The following is a 19,613-nucleotide window of genomic DNA, read 5'->3' as shown; positions in this document are numbered from 1 at the left end:
TAGAATTGCATAGATACTTTGCTTACAACATTGGATGATTTTCAATAAATCTGGTATTGTTTAATTTCACTTTTGTTAACTGTTATTTTGTTAAGTAGCCAGCATGTAATAAATACCTTATAGATGCAATAAATACAGTTAATTGCTCTATTTGTAGGGAACATATAAGAGTAAGTTCTTGGCAACCATAACTCTGTTTTTGGCTTTTATATACAAAGTTCTTTTTTTAAGAGCTCAGCTTTCTTTTCACTGTCCTGTAAAAACGCACATCAAAGCATCCTGGCATATCAGAGCTTCGCTTGGCTGTAACTGGTGTCTATGGCAACTATTGACCACTTGCATAACAATCTAATCCCCATGGTCACCTGTGCATGTGGGCGTGGCTTCAGTGTGAACGCAGCGAACAATGTGGTTGAGCCCCAGGAGGCTCACTTTAATCTCCAGGTGAGCCTCCTGCCTTGTAATGTAATATTCTGAGCTGATTATGAGCCTTGCAATGGAAGTTTGTAATTAGAAATGCAGTATGCAAATAGGTGCAGACTACACTGTATGCATTTGTTCATTACAGTTTACATGCGAGTTCAACTTTTTCCCAGAGCTCTTGTGGGTTACCAGTGTGAGTCAATTCCTGTTTGTTTTGGATCCTTCTGTCAACATTGGACTGAGGCACAAACCGTGACAATTAAGCAATTTTGACACACTTGACCATAGGAATCTCTGGCAGGCACGAGCCATATGGATGGTCCTTTATGACTGCATTAAATAGATGCACCTATTGTTTGCGTCTGTTTCTGCACAGGGTATGGAGGATCCTCCTTGTCCATGATGTGTGTAGATTTCACACATAAGGAAAAAAGAGGACAGGCCAGAGAGAGAGAGACAGACTGATGTCTACGCCCAGTGTTTTGTAAAGGCAGGCATTATTCCACACTGGTTTTGCATCTGTATTTTCATGTTAGTAATACAATATTATAAATATACATATATTTTGCAACTATTGATATTTAATACAGTTTATAAATGTGCATCTAATGGCTTCAGGTTACACGATTACATGACATTTTAATTTATTATAGGGAAATTATTCTGGTTTGAATTATTGGTTATTAGTTTGTTTATGCAATAAATTGCAGATAATGTTATTACTGGATTATACTGGATAAAGTTAATATGGTGAGTTATTCTATTTGTGAGTTTTCCCCACCAATCTCCCATATCTTGAAGGGTGGTATAAAGGGTTGCACACATTGGGTTATATTTATTCTACTATCTGCAGTATTTATTGTTCCAGCCCGGGTTCTAGTGTCTTTCTTGCACAGGATGCTTCTGTGCAAAAGCTTCATTTAAGTCGTCTTCTTTTCCTCTCCACCGCCGTTGTCCCCTTCCCTTTTGTACCTCTTAGTAACTGTTAGGCCAATGGGATTTTGACTTCCATTTTTTCCGGCACGTTCATTGGCTCCCGAGAAACACGCGGCTGAAAAAAAAGGGAAAAAAGAATGAAATTCAAAGACGTAAACTCCTACTCTGGCAACAGATTCGGAGCAGCGTCCTGTTCTGATTGGCTGCCCAATCTGGAGTCTGCGCGTTGAGCGACGTATGAGCACGGCCTGTCGTTCGGGCCGAGGCGATACCACCGAGTGCAGTGGAAAGGGGTGTTTAAAATATGATGTCACTTGTGGCTTTAATTACCGCTGTCATATAACTTTTAACAGATACTAAACGCAACGAATATCATGTACATTTCGATGTCAATAAGTGTATCAAGTCTGCTTTACTGACTAAAACTACAGTGAAAGGCAGTACCCGCATCCTCCCCGAGTGGCTCTGGTTAAGTTGCGCCCCCGCCCCCCCCCCCCGGTTCCATGTCTAGAGAATGGTTGCTCCCTCCTGAAGTGAAAGGTTGTCCGCCGAGAGCACTCGAAATGAAGACTACCGTTTCGTCTTGATGGGACAGAGTAGATAGTAGAGCTGGTATCTACTTTCTGTTCTGTCGGTCGAGAAATTTGCTAATTTGTTTAAAGTTAGCTAGAGCCGTGAAGCCCGGTGCTTCAAGAAATGTAAGAACACCCAGATATTCTGAAGCGGGCTTTCAGATCGGAGACTTGAAATTGAGCCCGTCGTTCAAGTCTAGGTAGCTGGCTAGCGGGATCAGACAAGAGTGTAGTTTTGGTGTTTTTTTGTTTGTTTTTTTCCACTGTTGTGTTTTAAGATTTTATTTTTTAATAAATTGGAGAGAGGTAGGTGTCATTTTATCACTGGACTCAGACAGACAATGTACAACACAGTTTGGAATACGGAGAAAGAAGATGACGACTGGAGGGATGTGATGATGCCATATTCCACAGAATTGATATTTTACATTGAGATGGACCAGCCACCAGGTATTACTGACCCCGAGCCATGGACGAGCGACTTGCCGAATGTTTTAATTGTAGCGTTAGCTGGTGTTTAATCAGAAAAGCCTAGTTTATTCTGTAGCCCGGGCAGCCCTGAACCTAAAGTCTGGCTTGCAGCACCAAATACAGCAGACCAACCGAACAGCTCTTTAGCTCTGTTTTTTTGTTTGTTAGTTTGATGCTTGTTTTTGTTGTGTGGGTGTTACCTCTTCCCCTTTAACTTTTTTTTCAGTTCTGATAGAAAAGTACGTCCTGTTTGCAGTTTTGTGTACGGCAGCTCAAGGCAGGTTATAGCCGGCTTTTCAGGAGAGCTCTTTGGAAATCCATTTGCAAGACTGCACAGCACGTAGGTTAGCTAGCTCACTTTAAGATGCGCTTCGTTTTAACGTTGCGATTCCTTATATTTGTTTTTACGTGGTTTTACGCCATCAGAGTGTCTCCGCTGTCGGCTTAAACGGTTCATTTGTTCGACGGTCGAAAGTGATTTTGGCTAAAAATGTTCTAAAAATCGACTTATGGCGACAATGAAACCAATGTCCCTGTCAGTAGCCGAGTGACATCATCCTCAGTTCTCTGCCTGGATTTTTTATAAAACTGGCAGTTATAACCGTGTAACTCTTGTGCGATGTGGTGAACTGGCTTATAAACTATCTTCTATATATTGAATATCAGATATAGTCTAGTCTTTGTCTTTGCATTGTGAGATTTAAAAAAGCAACTTACAATAGCTTTAGTTGAGACGGAAGTACAGCCACCTTTATTTGAATGAAATCCTGGAAAGACAGCAGATTGGTCATTTGTACCCATCCAAACGCTTTGATCTCAAAATTGAATGAAAAATTAATTTTTAGACTTAATATTTTAGGATTGAATTTTATTAAGTTTTGTCATGATTTGAGTTCCTCTGTAGTAAAATGGTGAATAGTTCCATAGGGTTGGGGGAAGGTATCCAGCTACATTTGAATAGGCTGCGTTACAGCATATTGGATCAAGCTTTCTGGTGCATCTGTTAGTGCTTCAAGAGATGTATTCATTCTTTATTGTGAGCATGTAATTTAGGTATACTAAATAATTAATAAAAAGCATGTGGTTTTAGACACACATTGGTATCATCAGAGTTTAGTGTCATCTTGAGTGGTATTGGTAACCTTGGCGAACTGATGCTGGTGAAGAGATGCCATTGAAGGGAACTGACTAGAATGTCTTTCTTCGGAATTTAAGCAAATAGCCAGTCCTCTAAAGACTGTTTCCCATACTTGAGCCCATTCCACTTTAAATAACCTAATGTCATCGAAACTTTCTGTAATCTCGCTTAGAAAAGTTCCTCAACTCTCTGTCGTGGTGTTTGTGTGCAAGCCTATGTGTGTGGCTCCTTCTATTTCATATGCAGTGCTAGCCCTCTGTAATTTATTACGCATGACTTTGACACCATTTTATAGCCATTCACAATGATGTCATAGACTTGAGACTGGACCCATTTCAGGAGCCACAGGCATGGCTGACAATGGCTCATTAATCCAGGCCGTTAATTCTTGATGGCATGATTCCCGCAATAAAGGCTCAGATGACACTTTGCAGACAGAAAATGTGAAAAGAGCCAGCAGTTGACTTGAATTTCATCAAGTATGGGCTGGAATTTTATGTCAACATTGTCTGAGCTTGGTGGTCTTTGCCATGATTTTCTAAAACCAAGCAAAAACCTCATACAGTATTGATATGAAATACAGCATACGCTCAAGTTATGTAATAACAGTGCATTGTCTTCAGTCGCTTTTTTAGGATTTTAAAAACAGTTTTCAGATTGCGACAGCCGCTGGGATATTTTAGGCTAAATGCCTGTGCAATGAGTCCCAGTATAGCTGTGCTTTAACGTGAAACATGCGATTCAACAGACACAAACTGTACAAAAAAAAAAGTTAATTACAATATATTGGCTCCCTTTGAAAGGAGCAGTTGAATTACACTTTTTCCATGCCACTCATTTTTGTAGGACGTGGAGGTTTTCCAGTAGCGCTCTGGCAGATTGGCTTGGGTTGGAGAACTGGGTGAAGCGGCAGGCAGAATTAAGGGCTGAATAGTCCTTCGATTGCGCCGCTGCGGGGATGAATGAGCACGGCTCCGTGTGATCAGTCTACACGTTCATCTCATCTCCTGCTCTGTGCACCCGAGAGCTGGTTTACTTTCTGTCTTAATGTGCCTCTCACCCCCTCCATTGCACAAAGCCCAGTGAATATAATTCGGGCGTAAAAGGCACTTTGTGTCCTCCTCTGGCCAGCCCTCCTGACACTGTCTTGGGGGGGGGTGCGCAGACACGGACAGGCTGAGACACTGAGGCGAAGATCCCTCTGGGCTGAGGGGAGCAGAGGTGGGAGCAGTGCGGGAAGAGACCTCTGGTGCAGATGTTCATTAGAATATTTATTACAGTGCAACCAAAATGTTAAAGGCTCAGGGGCCACCCAGAGCTATCATTGGGGTCTGTGTGTGCGCTTGTCAGTCAAAGATGGGCACTTTGTTCCATTGCACTGCACAATAAGCACAGGTGGGAAAGAACCACCACCCCCAAGGGAAACTGTCCTTTGGTTTGAAGCCGGTGGGCACTTTCCACATTGAATCTGTCAGTGAGAGTGGGTGGTGGCTCTTTTTGGTCAGAGAGGACAGGAGTGGACTACAGTGTGGAGGTCCCACTGAATGGAAAACCACTAGCTCTTCCACTGCCACTCAGACGGAGCCTTGTGGGTTTGTGTTGGTCTGGGGTTTTTTGTTTTTTGTTTGGTTTGTGTCTGTGTGTGTGTGTGTTTGAGGGGGCAGGGGGTTACTACTTTCCTTTGTTAGTTGCCACTGAGCTCAGGAAGGTTCGACATTGTGAGAGAACATATTGGGTAGCCCTTGACTATTTTTTATTTTTTATTTTTTATTTTTTTTTCCCCCTTCATATCTCTCTCTCTCTCTCTCTCTCTCTCTCTCTCTCTCTCTCTCTCTCTGCCTCCTAGCTTTATTGCTGTGCTACTGGGCTCATGTTGAACACATGGTTGGCAAACTGGTTGAACACATGAATTCATTGAGCTCACATTCTAGCTGCTTTTTAATTGAATTCTTCTACATGCCAATGTAACGGACAGTCAGACAAGACTAAAGTGTCTTAGTATGCATTTTTTGTTAGTCTGAGGGATGGTCACACGCTAGGATTTTTTTTTTCTGGAGTTTCCACTTTGGCTACTTAAAACAAGTTGCTTAGGGTGTGTTTATAAGGGGTGTGTGTGTGTGTGTGTGTGTGTGTGTGTGTGTGTGTGTGTGCGTGTGTGTGTGCGTGTGTGCGTGTGTGTGTGTGTGTTTGTGTCCATGTCCGTGTTTATTCTCTCTGGGAGGAGCAAGTCCCTCCTCCTTAACCATTCCCTTGAGCGCTTTCTCTCTGTCTCATATGGTGTTGTCCTCCTCCCCACTTGCTCTCTCATTGGCTGCTACCAACGTCTCCATTCAGAGGGTTTGTTAAGGCAGCAGCGTCTGAATTTAGGAGCAGGGATTTTCCCTCTGGCTCCAGTCGGAGAGGCAGAACAGAGGCTGAAGGTGGAAGGAGAGAGAGCGAGAGGGAGAGCGCGTGCATGCAAGAGAGAGAGAGAGAGAGAGAGAGAGACAGAGAGACGGGGGAGGGAGTTGGGGGGGTGGGGGGTGAGAGAGAGAGAGGACTGTCAGACAGCTGAGCGCACTCTGTATCCATGCAGCTGAAGGAGGAAACGGTGGAGGAAGGTAAGCTTGCTGGCGTGTCTGTCCTTTCCTGCTTGTTCTCCCAGCTGTCGTCTCCCTCATTCCTCTAGGTGCGCTGCTCACGTCTCTGTATTGGACTGAATAGAGGTGTAATGATGCCGGGTAGCAGTTAACATGCGTTTGTCCTTTTGTGCATATGGGGGGGAGGGAGCCCTGATGCAGAGAGGTACATACTTTACGTGGCTACACACTCATAATTGGCATCGTCAAGGTCCCGGTGCGTCACTCTGAGCAAGCGGCTTTTGTTTCCTACTGTCCGTGTAATTTTATTGCTTTTGTTATTAATTTTGGCGGATTGCTAGTGAAGGACCAGTGGATTACTAGTGACGAATGACTTCTCGCGCAGTGGGAGGTTAAAGTCGTAGGCTGGTAACTGCAGCATGTTCTGGAATGGTCTGCACTCTGCCTGTCTTTACGGGGTGGTGCGTGTTTTGTAGTCTCCCTGGCCAGCTGTTTAGTGCAGGCAGGTGGCGTGTAACGCACTCCGCCTGGCCGGGGGGGGGACGTGGCAGCCCACGCGCGCTGCCCCCCCTCCGCACCACTGCCAACCTCCTCTGCTGCACGCCCTTTCTCATGTTAATGCTTCTCCTGCGTCGTCTACAGGCGCCCCGCACAAAGCCTCCCGCACAAACACCGCCCCCATCTTAGCACTCCTATGTTCTACCTGTGGCACCGTAAACTTTGGCGTTCCGGCGCATCGTTTTTTCCACGGTAATTAACAACCCTGCAGGAGTGTTGATTTGGACAAAGGTGTTGAGCTGCCAGTTTGCCTGTACTGAGGGAGCGAGCGAGCGGGGCACCCAGTCTGTAAGAGTTGTCCTGCGAAGCCGGCCGAGCAGAGTTCACCCTGAGCCGTGCGCGCTGCTTTGTTCAGAGCTGCCGGAATGCGTCCGTACGGCAGTGCTGCCTTCACTCCCTGTCTGTTCGCCGCCCCCTTGTTGTCCTCCTCCCTCCGGACTCGGCTCAGTCTGACCTAGTTAGTGACTTCGAATTTTGCTGTTGAAAAGTAAGAATACACTTGTTTTTAGCATTTTACACGCCTGCCATAGTCAGAGAAATAGTCGTGTTTAAATCGGTGTTGATTTCAGTGCACCGTTTAATGGATAGTAAACATAGTGGCAGTCTAAGAAAGCTTTGTTGTGTGTGCAGTCTATTGTGTGGCTTGGGCTGTTGTCATTGGGACTAGCAGAGAAATGAACCAAATAAGGTAATGTTCACCAAACGCAAAATCGCCTACTTTCTATTTTTTTCCCCTTCCTCTTACTTTTATAGACGGAAATAATACAAAGTTGAATGTATATGCATGTGTGTGTTTGGGGGGGGGCAGAGGTCGTCACACTTGCAGAAAGAGCTGACCGTGGAAAACTGGTAGGCAGGAATGTGAGGTTTCAGCTCTACTGGTGCACCTGCCTTTTGGCTGTGTGTTTGTGGGGGGGGGTGCAGACCACAGAGGCATTTCCCTTTCTCGTGGCAGCCTCCTGCCCTGCTACTGTAGCTCTGAATGGGGCTTTGTGACGAAATGAAATACATCAGCCACACTGTGTGTGAGACTGACCATATGTGTATACATTACATGCACAGGTAATATACGAACAGTGGAACTGTGTGTGTCTGTGCACGCATTCATGTGTGTTTATGTGCACACACATGGATGGCCATATGTGTATATTTTATATGCACATGTAATATGTGAACAGTGGAACTATTTGTGCGGGTGGGGTGCGGGTGTGGATGCATTCCTGCCCATTTTTCATACCTGCTATATGAAGCGTGTCTCTGTCCTGTCCTTCAGTGCTCTTTATTTGTGTCGCGCGCAGTCACAGTGAGGAATGGCACAGTTTTTGGAGTCATGTGGACCTCTTAAGTGGATAATTGATCTGATCATTATTATGCAAGAGACGGGCGTAAATGTTAATTGACGCATAAAAGGCAGCCTTCAGAATCTGCATTCCTGTAAACGATCTCTGAACAGGTGACTTCTGTTATCTCCAAAGGATCTGACAGCGGGAAAAGGCACAGGCAGGCCACGCTTCCTTTTTTGAGCACTGACTGTCTTGCTCACACTCTGTTTCTCACTGGCCCTCTCAAAGGACTAAATGTGCATTTTCCTCCCTGGTTTCCTGCCCCCATCCCCTCAGCGAAGCTGAAAGGTAGGGGTTTGTGTGAGCATGTGCACCTGCAGGACCTGCGGTTGGATACGGGATGTGTCAGTTATGAGAGCTGGCCTGTGACTGGTGCTCGAGGCTCACCCCACCGGGTTGAGGTATAAGCTCTTGGCTGCGGGGAGTCAAGCCCGCCCCAAGACTTGGTCTAGGCTAACTCGCCCCACGCTCGCAGACTCAGTCCAAAAACCTCCAGCACTGCTTTTAATTAATCATGCCCTCAAAGAAAGCCATTCATACCCCCGTCGCCCTCCTGCTGACACGCACCGTGCTTGAAGAATGAGTTGCGACGTCGTTTACATAGCAACACAGAAAAGGAACAGCCTGCTAGTTTTTGGGGGGTTTTTTTTGTTTTTTGTTTTTTTACATTGAACTTGAATGTATATTTTGGGAGATTTGTTTTTTCTCAGCATTATGAAACATGGATTTGCTGTTTTTCTTACATGTTAATGTGAGCTAATTTTGTCTTTGTATGTTTGTTAAATTAGGCTGACACCATGAAATGGGACATTACAGACTAGGCAGGCAGGGATGACTCATCCTCTGGCCTCACTTGAGTATTGCGTGTCCCTGTCTGGTTTTATTTTAGTGACCCTCAGTGCTTAGTATACTCTGCTCTGGCCCAAGCTAGTCCTGACATTTCAGAGTGCTGTCCCTGGGCCAGAAGAGCCCGGAAGCTTCTAGAATGATCAAGAATGTGGAGATATCTTTAACCACCCTCACCTTTTCTCCCATAACCGCCCTGTGTTAACACATAACAACCACCTCTGCCAGTATGTAGACACCCTCACAAAAGCTTTCCACAGCTTGAGTGTGTGTGTGTGTGTGTGTCTGTCAGTGAGAGAGACAGAGAAAGGGAATGGGGTTATGTCACCACAAACTCAAACTTGCATCTTTCCATACAAGTCTACGGCATTAAACATTTTCACAGAGTCCCGGTGGAAATGGCAGGAGTCTTTGGTTTCACTTAAAAGCCTGCTGAAGCAGCTCTCCGTGAAGAACACCTTTCCATTGAGGGCATGGGCATGCAGCGCCATGTGTCAGGCACTCTGTCCCAGCCTTTAGACTGGGTCAGGGGAAGTTTAGTTTGGCTTGGCGCAAAGGCCAGGCCAAACACTGCAGCCTCTGTGAACTGGGCTGGAGTTGAGGCTTTCTCTTTTCTTTCCCCCTTCAGAGCCAGTAACTTCCCTCACAGCTGCACCTGGCCAGGCATTTGCTGGTTTGCCAAAGCCACTACACACACACACACACACACACACACACACACACACACACACTCTCTTCAGCCTAGTCTCGCACACATAAAACATCCACACCCACACCCTCTTAACCACAAGCACCATAAGCCAACAGCTTTTTATCTTAAAAGCAACCTCAGTCAGAGAGCTACACCCCGGCAGAATGTACACCACCTCTGGCTCTGGATAATTACGCTGGAATTGCTCTCCATCAGCAGTACATAGCTGCTTTGCATGTCGTTAGCCCCTGTCCTGTGACTGCCTCATTTGCCTGCATGCTGAATTGATTGCCCTGGGCCCTGAGAGTTTAGTAGTGTGATGGCAGCGGAGGAGACGAGGGTACGGCGAACTGAGCGCAGCCGAGACGCCGCTCGCGCACCGACTCTTCCACATCGACATCTGTGGTTTGGTCAGACCGTGACGCACGGCAGTGACGAGCAGCGGCTGGCCGTCCGCTGCCTTCCACTCAGGACTGGGAAAGGGACAATGTCAACATGGCCTTTCCACACACTGTTGCATCAGCTGCTAGAATGTGTTTGGGCCAAAACAGAGGAGGTGCTGTGCTAGTCACGTACTCATTTAAGAATGGTTGTGCACCTTCGTTTACTATACATCAAACACGAGTGACGGGCAACATCAGTGTGGTGTGGGTGTTTTATGACTAGTGCATTAGCATTAGTCTGTTACTTAAGTGGTGATTTTGTGTGTAGGGGGGGATAACTAGAGACAATTCCTGGTGTCTGGGCCAGGAAGCAGGCACATTAGATCACCTGGATAATCTGGCTAGCTGTGTGGTGTGTTTTTTTTTTTTTTTGTTTTTTGTTTTTTGTGTTTTTTTTGTTTTGTTTTTTGAGGCACTTGAAGTTTCATTCTCCGTGTCACCTCAAATTTACATTAGGATCACACCACCAGCATGTGCCTGTGGGCAAGTCTTTGTGCACATGTCCTGTCTTCTTAATTAACCACAGATGCTTGGCTGAGACATCCAGTAAGCTCTGCTCCTTTAAGGAAGAGGAGCTCACAGCGTGGCCTGGTTGCGCTCTAGGACTTGGACACGGACAGGGGTTTTAGGTTAGCCCGAGGGCTGTTCATGTCTGTCAGTATTAGACACTCTCGATACTAAGCTTGTCTCAATTTCTCTCCTGCAGCCCTTCCTCCCAAGCCGGCCAAACCCATGACTCCTGTAAACAGCAACGGTGTGAAAGAGGCTGCGAGCAGCTCATTGCAGGAAGCAGAGTGGTACTGGGGCGACATATCGAGGTAAGAGGCTTCTCTCGCAGCGGCTGTGTTCCCAGTACCGCTTGGACCACAGTTTCTGAGCCCTTTACCCAACTGAGCAAACCATGCATTCTGCAGATTAGATTACTCACCCTGCCAGCGGGGTGGACTGAATCAGGTGATGGGTGTGTGTCCAGTCATGAGATCCCTTGTGGATGAGATAAAAGGTGCTGCAGGTTTCCACGGCATAAGCCTCCCTCTGGGTGAAGGAGGAGCAACCAGCCCTCCCTCTTTGTCAGCCGCCCTGCTGAGGCTGGTCTCCCCAGAGGGGCTGGTCTCTCCAGCTTCCTCACATGCCACTGCCCCACTGCAGGCCCGCTCTCTGCAAATGGGAGACGCCTTATCAGTGATCCATGGCTACTGCAAGGGATGGTTTTATTTTTCTTTTCATGAGCTAGTAAATCTTATTTCATCCCGCAACCCCACTGGTTGCTTGGCGGTGGTTGTAGATTAAACCTGAAAGTTTGCGGGGGAGTGGTACTGAAGTGGGGGTCGGTTTTAGTCAGAAAAGTACTTTCAGCTGAGCTCCAATCTCCAAAATGTCAACCAGGCCAGTCCATTTCCAGGCAAACCCATAAACCTCTCAGGATTGAGAAGATTAGAGTGCGCCTTAGTGACCATCTTTCAGCCTGTTTAATGTCAGCATTGTGGAAATGCAGCTAAGGTGCTGTAAGAAGGTGGTGGGCAGACATCTGAGAGCACTCCAGATCACCCGCCATAGCCCCAGTCCTGAGGGCCGCAGCTCCCTTTTAGTTTAGCCTGAAATCCAACCCTTTCTAACGGGCTGAATAGTTTTAGTGGAAAACCAGAAGGAACCTGTCAGCTGTGGCATTAAATAGTGCTGTGATTTTTGCTCACGGTAGATATGCAGATCTTACTGCTGCTATGTGACACTCAGTTGTGGGCATATCTGGCAGCCTGTACGTTTTGCTCTAGACGGCCAGTGTCTGTCTGAATTTACTTAGCCAAAATCCTATTACGCAGCAAGTGAATGTTGATTTGTTCAGGATTTTCAGAGACATTAACATAAGATGGATCTAAGCTGTGAAATGGAAATCCCTAACGCTGAATCCCCAGTTTCAAAGAGAAGTTATCATCCACTTCATCGTAGACAGCCTGCCTGTCTGCCCAGGGTTGTGCTTCATGCTCTGATTGCTCAAATTATTTGATGGTTTCCCTGTTCACAATGCATTACCCTGTAAAGTAGGGCAACCCCCAACATATCCGTGCCTCGTGCACTGCAGCAAAAAACCTACAGGAGTGTGTGAGAGCCAGAGCTTCCCCTCCAGACTGTGGAAATGGGTTCCGGGAGGACTGAGCCCAAAGTTCCCTCCCCACTGCCGAGGCGGGAGCCACGTTGTGCAGTGGCATCTTTACCTCAGCTGCCCAGAGCAGGCTAAATATACCCACTCCTGAGAGGGCTGGTAGTGAGGTCAGATGAGTCCTGTCGTGACTGGGCCGGTGAAGGCAAGCCTGCCTGTCGGGGCCAGACTGGGTGGGGTGGGGGGTCTCAGACAGAGTGGAGAAGACATCTGGGAGACGACGCAAGTCCTCGAGGCTGCCCCCGCACGCTTGCCCAGGCCTGTTTTCAATGCGCCACGCTGTCTGCGCAAGCACAGCAACGTCAGTTAGTGAGTGGGCGTCCGAGACCGGGTTAAGGAAGGTAAACAAAGTCAGAGATGTCTCCCCTCGCTCCCAGACAGCAGCACACCAGCCAGTCACAGGCCAATGCCTACGCCCACCACCACACCAAACGCGGACGTCCGAGCGAGGAGACTGCAGCAGAGATCATAGAGCCAGGCCATAGGGCAGCAGACGACTGCCTTTTTCCTGTAATTGTTCATTTGTCGGTGCACTTTCTGACGTTCCATTCTATGCCCTAACCCAACTGTGTGGCTCCTCTCCTCCTCCTCCTCCTGTGCCCCTGCTTTTTAACCGTGCAGGGAAGAAGTGAACGACAAATTGCGAGACATGCCAGACGGAACTTTCCTGGTACGCGACGCCTCTACGAAGATGCAGGGAGACTACACACTAACTCTGAGGTGAACTGTCCATTCACACGTCGCCTTATATTTAACCTTTCCATTACGACACGCTCGAAAGGACACGCATGTAGAGTGGTAGTGTGCGCTTAAACCACACGGCTGTCTTTCCATTCATCACCTAATGCCGGTCGATATGCTTCTTTAGGAAAGGCGGCAACAATAAGCTAATAAAGATCTACCACCGCGATGGAAAGTATGGTTTCTCAGAGCCACTCACCTTCAGCTCAGTGGTGGAGCTCATCAGTCACTACAGACACGAGTCTCTGGCTCAGTACAACACGAAACTGGACGTCAAGCTCATGTACCCCGTCTCCCGCTACCAGCAGGTACATCCACCTGACCCCTGACTCTCCCACAGAGCCACCACCTCGCCCCCCAAGCGCATTCTACAGCCCATAGAAATGCCCCTCGTTCCTTTCCCATGGCCCCTTTCTCTCTCCCTCTCTGGGTCCCCCCGCCTGCACGGCCCTTGTTCTGAGGGTGCCTGCGCTCAGCCAACACTGCGGCTTGTTGCGGGTGAAAGTGCCAAGGCAGCAGGATGTTGGTGGCGTGAAATATTGCCGTGCTTATTTGCCACTGCAGCGCCCTCCGTAAATAATTGCACACATCCACAATGTCGAAAGGCCATCCAGGCATTTATACGTTCCCCCCCCCCCCCCCCTCGCCCCATGCCCTCATCTCCTTTCCAAGCCACTCAGATGCTCATTATTTAGGGGCTTCCACGAAAACGCATCCTCCAGTGGTGCTCTCGGTCTCCGAGATTTTTAATAATTATTCCTCGAAGAATAAAATGGCAATCCCCATCCGTAAGCAAAACCTACTATATGTTGCTGCAAGCTGTGTTGGTGTTGGTGTAGGTGTTGTTGTTGTTTTTTGAAGTCCAAACCTTGCCTCATCACTTTCTATGAGTAATGCCTCCTCCTTGCCTTTCTCAGGATCAGCTGGTAAAGGAGGACAATATTGACGCCGTGGGGAAGAAACTCCAGGAGTATCACAATCAGTATCAGGAGAAGAGCAAAGAGTATGACAGATTGTACGAGGAATACACAAAGACCTCACAGGTAAGCCCGGCCTCTATAGCGGTGTTAGCCGGGTCTGAGTGTCATATCCAGACCATCAGTGCACAGTCAAGGCATTCAGCTGAGCACAAGCCACATTCCACACTGAAAAGCCCTTTGGACCAATTAAGGGACGTGTCAATGGGGTGGGACGTATTTTGTGGAGGTGTGCATATTGAGTGCATTGATTTCTTTGCCTTCGATTGCAGGAGATCCAGATGAAACGCACTGCAATAGAGGCCTTCAATGAGACCATCAAGATCTTCGAAGAGCAGTGTCACACGCAGGAGCGCTACAGCAAGGAGTACATCGAGCGCTCCCGCAGAGACGGCAATGACAAAGAGATCGAAAGGTATGCTCTCTCAGCTCCAGCGCTCTGTTGGCACCGGGCCCCCCGGCGCGATCGTACTGGGCGCGCTCGCGTCCAAACGCCCGGCCAAAGCCGTGCGTCCTGACCAAAGCCCTGCCTCTGTCCTTCCAGGATCATGATGAACTACGAGAAGCTCAAGTGCCGTCTGGGCGAGATCCACGAGAGCAAGATCCGCCTAGAGCAGGACCTAAAGACGCAAGCGCTGGACAACAGGGAGACGGACAAGAAGATGAACAGCTTAAAGCCCGACCTCATTCAGCTGAGGAAAATCAGAGACCAGTACCTTGTGTAAGTAGCCCCTGCTTTTAGAGAGCGCGGCACAGAAAGTATGTTCTCCAGTCGATCCCCTTTCACTCAGTTCCACCTTCTGTCCCGACAGCTGGCTCAATCACAAAGGCGTACGTCAGAAACGAATAAACGACTGGCTGGGTATCAAAAACGAGAATGACGATGAGTAAGTTCAAGAGCCGGTTTTCCCCTCTTCCTCTTCTTACGCTGCTCCTCTCCTTAACTGACTCGGGTCATTACTGTAGAGGGTTCCGCATTCTGCCGGCTAAACGGAAGCGGTCTGCACGCCGGTGGCGTGAATGGTGTTTTGTCTGGAGTGTAACGTGGCCTCTGCTCTGGTGGGCTTCCCCTGGTTGCAGTGCTTACTTTGTGAGCGAGGAGGACGAGAACCTGCCGCACTACGATGAGAAGAGCTGGTTTGTGGGGGACCTGAAACGCACACAGGCGGAGGACCTGCTCCTGGGCAAGCCAGACGGAGCTTTCCTCATCCGGGAGAGCAGCAAGAAGGGCTGCTACGCCTGCTCCGTAGTGTAAGTGGCCTTTGGGTGTATACAGCACCATGTCCCTCACCCATCCCAGCCTCCAGCAGAGCTGTAGCAGGTGCTGTTTGGCTGCCATTTTGGGCCAGTTATCTTCCTCTTGATGAATACATGAGTAACAATTCCTTCTGCTGTCTGGGGATTTTTTTTTTTTTTTTTTTTTTTTTTTATAAGAGTGGACAAAGCCAGTCAGTTAAATTGATGTATTGTAGCTCAATATATTGATCTGATTAAGTAGGTTCCAGAGACTTAACTCTGTCGTCTGTGGAGGGTCGCAGCATTTTGTTTTATAGCTCAGCCACTGCCCTTGTGTCGCTGCGTCTTTTGTGATGGCCTCTAAGCACTGAAATCAGTCCTGCCCTCTCTCTCTCTCTCTCTCTCTCTCTCTCTCTCTCTCTCCACCCCTCCAGCGTCGACAGCGAGGTGAAGCACTGTGTGATCTACAGCACGCCACGCGGCTATGGCTTCGCTGAGCCCTACAACCTGTACAGCACTCTGAAAGACCTCGTCCTGCACTACCACCAGACCTCGCTGGTCCAGCACAATGACTCCCTCAACGTGCGGCTAGCTTACCCTGTGTATGCACAGATGCCCTCGGGGCCGCGGAGATGAGGCCTCTCCTGCCCAAAACGCACCTACCTACACAGCAACGGAAAACACACCGTCACGAAAAACAAAACAAACAAACAAAAAAAAAACCCAACAACAAACACTTGCTGCAACACACATGTCAGCCACCTTGGAGTTCTATATTTTTACTAGAACAATTTGGAGGGCATTCTTTCTAAAGACTGCTTGATTTGCACAAGGAAGTTTTAAATGTTTGTGAATGTGAAAAAAATACAGACGGAAGCAGAAGAGGCGAGTTTCAGGTGACCCGCACTGCTACCTAAACTCCAGCTGGGACTTTTTACACGCTCCATTTCAACCTGTTTTGTCCCCCCCGCCCCTACATCTTGTCATTCGTGCTCTTTTGATCCTTTGTTTTGTTTCATCCTTATTTACTAAATGCAAGGCAGGAAAAATATGTATTTTCTCTCTCTCTGTCTGTTAGTGTGTGTGTGTGTGTGTGTGTGTGCACGCAGATGTACGTATGTGTTTGAGTGTGTGTATGTATGTTGAAAAAGCAAAAACTATGTAGCAAATGGACGCCTGACACTTTCCAGAGTGTTTCTCACAGTGACTGCTGCTGATCAAGGGATCGTGGGATGGTACAGGACTGGGGTGGGGTGGGGGGGGGGAGCTTGGCAAGTTGAGAGGGCACAAGTGAAAATGTGTTGTAGTCTTAAGAAAAGCTTGCTTTTATATCAACCTTAGAGGAGAGCTGTTCATTTGTTTTGTTCTGGGTTTTTTTTTTTCTTGCTGGATCTGTTCATTATTGTTATTACTGTTATTTTATGCTTTCCAAGCGGTAAAGGTGTTGCTACAGTCCAGTGCAGAGACCAAAGTTGGCGTAGGGAGGAAGTCTCATCTTGATGATTTTTTTTTTTTTTTTTTTCTTCATTTTCTTGATCATTTTTAACAAGAGTGGGAGGAAAGCTAATGCTTATGCTAATTGTTTGCTAACCACACATAAAATAGAGTTCTGGCCAGGGACCTGTGCTTAAGGCTCCAGTCTTTTCTTACCAAAATCGCATGCACAGATACAGCCGATAGAAGCACTTATTTAATATGGAAATACTGCAGCTGCACGTTTTACACACGTTTCATAAACCAGATTGAAATACAAAAAGTGAACAAAACTCTAAAGAGTAAATCCTAAAATACTATTTGATGTGTGGTTTTAAAATTATACAGAGTCTATATGCTAATGTATGTTTTAAAATACTTCAATTTGTTTGTTAACCGGACATTCAAAAATAAGCTTTGGATTACTCAGTGTACGACAAGCAGAAGCAGTGATGAGTCATGCTTTAGATGATAAACTTGAAGAAAGTGCAATCTAATGTGTTTAGTAGCACCAATGAACGATAATCACATGCACCAAGACCCATTTGAGTTTTTTGTTTTGTTTTGTTTTTTGTTTTGTTTTGTTTTTTCCCTCTGAGAAAATGCTTCTCTTTCTATCTGGTGCTTCTCCTTATATCGAGTGAACCCATTTTTTGTCAAAAGAGAAAACAGACATTTGACCATTTGCCAACCTGTTGGTTTTCATCTCTCATAATAAAACTTTTTTTCAAAAATTGAACAGACAGTTTCACAGCGATATGCACAATATTGTCACCACGTGAGTTTCAGCTCTCCTTGGTAATACTGGACCTGTGGTACTCAGACCATGTACTTTTTGAGTATCTCTCTCCCCTGATCCTTTGCTCTTTGCTTATGAGTTTCTGAATTGGTAGGGTTTTTTGTCTCTCCTGCATAATACAGGCTCCTGTTTTAAGGCCCCTGCATAATACAGGCTCCTGTTTAAAGACACTTTAACAGACTGATTTACTGCCTTTGAACAAGCACAGGACAGCTGGTGGGCCCCAACTTGGCTTTCTGGTGAAACATTTCTTCAGTTTTCACACTGCATGGGCAGGTGAAGGGCCCTAACTTGCCTATTACTCCTCTATAAATACTATGCATTCAGATATCATATTATACTCTGTCCTGTATAGTGTAGTCCATGCCGCAGAGGTTGTGAAATTGAATTCACAAGTTTATGTATGAACAGGTCAAATGCACAGAGAGTATTCCTCTTCCCTCCATTATTTCAGGAGTTATTGCTCATTGTGAAAATCAGAAAGAAGTTGAGTTAGTCAGTCAGAGAGCTGTGATTTTATTTTGGCTTCGAGTTCTGCCTGAGTTCACTTAGGTTCACATGCAACCAGTGCAGTTTGGTTGGGTTGCACATGATCAAAAAGACAAAAATGACAGGAAAGCTATTTTGGGTAAATATCTTTCACATGTCCCATGAAGCCCTTGAAAAGTAATTTATTTGTCTTCCTTTCCACACCCTCAGTGTATGGCTTCAAGATAAGACTTGGCTTCGAGAGTTCAGGCCCCGTCAGAACCCGGAGCCCTTGACAGTCACCGCATGCCCCTAGGGCTTGGGATTTGAAGTTGGCCAGACGTTGAAGGACAGTTTCTCTGTCTGTCCTCTTCAGTTGAGCCCTTCTTCTGACTAGCGCCATGGCAACTGCCGTGGGAACGACAGTGCTCCTCTTGAGTCCCTTTTGGAGCTCTTGGTAGGGCATAATTGGCTGGGGGAAGAGCAGCGGTGGTACTTCCCAATGCCCAGCGGGAGACTGGAGCCTTTGCGGGTAGGCGGGGTCATGCCTGCTCTTCTGTTCTTGGGGCTGGTCGGCAGAAGGCAACGACAGACAACTGTCGCAAATGATCAAACCCTTTCTAAGCAAAAATTTGATTTCCTCATTTGAATTATGTCACTGTAGGAGTCATGAGAACCCTGTTGACTTATACAGGGTGAGCATTTTCTCCCCCCCCCCCCCCCCCCCCAACATTGACGATTGCTAATTCTGATGTCTAGCTCTTCTTTTTTTTTTTTTTTTTTTTTTTTTTTTTTTTTCTCTTCTTTCAAATATCCAGATTGTTTGTTTTTGTTTGACCTGGACCCCTGAGGGATCCTCTCTATTACTTGAACTATAGCATTACTCACTGTTGAATGTCTTTATATTACATATATACATTTATTAAAGAAGAAGAAATCCCATTTATGACAGGAGTTAACTGAGTTTTAAATATGTGTAAACATGTTTATTCAGAGACACAGAATTCACCTGATTTTTACATTAATGGGTTTGCTTTACCTAAAATATGACTGTTTATTGGATCCTGCTGTCCAATATTGCACACATCATATTTGAAGAGACTTTTTTAGATTAACAGATAAGGCAGGCAACAGGCGTGTGTGTGTTCTGTCACACAACTCCATGTTTTTACATGACGAGACAAGAATTGGGCTGGGTTGTGTTTTTTCCTTCTTTATTTGTGATTTTTATCACTGTATTCCCAGGCATTGAGACCAAAGATTTGAGTTTGATTTATTCTCTCCTAGGTAGTGTTACACTTGAGGGAATGCGTAACTTCTCCCTTGTTTTTCCATTTCATTGCTTCCATGCAGACTCAAGTTGATGTCATTGTTGGGTTGCCATTGTAAGGTCTTTATTTATCTGACAAATATAATGACCTGGGTTTTGTCTTAAATCATTAATAAGGTTACTGTGCTCAGTCTCTTTAAGAGTCTTGCGTTTTGTTTGTGCTAATACAGCAGCCTAGATGGGGTGAATTCTCGTCATTTTTTGTTTGCTCGATCAAAGTGGGAGTTTTGACCAAGCCCTAAGTGATATTCAAGACGGTTGAGACTAGAGCTGAGGTTGATCTGTTTTGAGCTGACCGCTCATTCTTTTTGCACTCTCTCATTAGGAAGAGCTTTCTGTGTGCCATTGGTGTGTTTTTATCATTTCACCTGTAACATGACTGGTCACTGACGCACCTGATGCCAGTGCTCATCTCTCATTTCTTTAAAGAC

The 19,613-nt window shown here is 46.4% G+C and overlaps 1 protein-coding gene across 2 annotated transcripts; it reads left to right on the top strand.

Moving 5' to 3' along the window:
- The first annotated feature begins 1,913 nt into the window (after positions 1-1,913).
- On the top strand, positions 1,914-16,355 carry pik3r3b (phosphoinositide-3-kinase, regulatory subunit 3b (gamma)). 2 transcript variants are annotated; one of them, XM_026996140.2, is made up of 10 exons: positions 1,914-2,381; positions 10,707-10,818; positions 12,780-12,878; positions 13,027-13,207; positions 13,817-13,942; positions 14,149-14,291; positions 14,421-14,597; positions 14,689-14,763; positions 14,957-15,127; positions 15,547-16,355. In XM_026996140.2, the coding sequence occupies exons 1-10, from the start codon at positions 2,273-2,275 to the stop codon at positions 15,746-15,748; spliced, it is 1,395 nt and encodes a 464-aa protein (XP_026851941.1). In that variant the 5' UTR covers positions 1,914-2,272; the 3' UTR covers positions 15,749-16,355. The 2 variants fall into 2 exon arrangements, with proteins under 2 accessions (XP_026851941.1, XP_026851943.1); XM_026996142.2 differs by lacking the exon at positions 1,914-2,381 and adding an exon at positions 6,037-6,140.
- The last annotated feature ends 3,258 nt before the right edge of the window (positions 16,356-19,613 follow it).

Source organism: Electrophorus electricus, chromosome 3 (assembly GCF_013358815.1).
Source record: "Electrophorus electricus isolate fEleEle1 chromosome 3, fEleEle1.pri, whole genome shotgun sequence".
In the NCBI taxonomy this organism is placed as follows: Eukaryota; Metazoa; Chordata; class Actinopteri; order Gymnotiformes; family Gymnotidae; genus Electrophorus; species Electrophorus electricus.
This window is presented reverse-complemented; position numbering and strand designations above follow the sequence as displayed.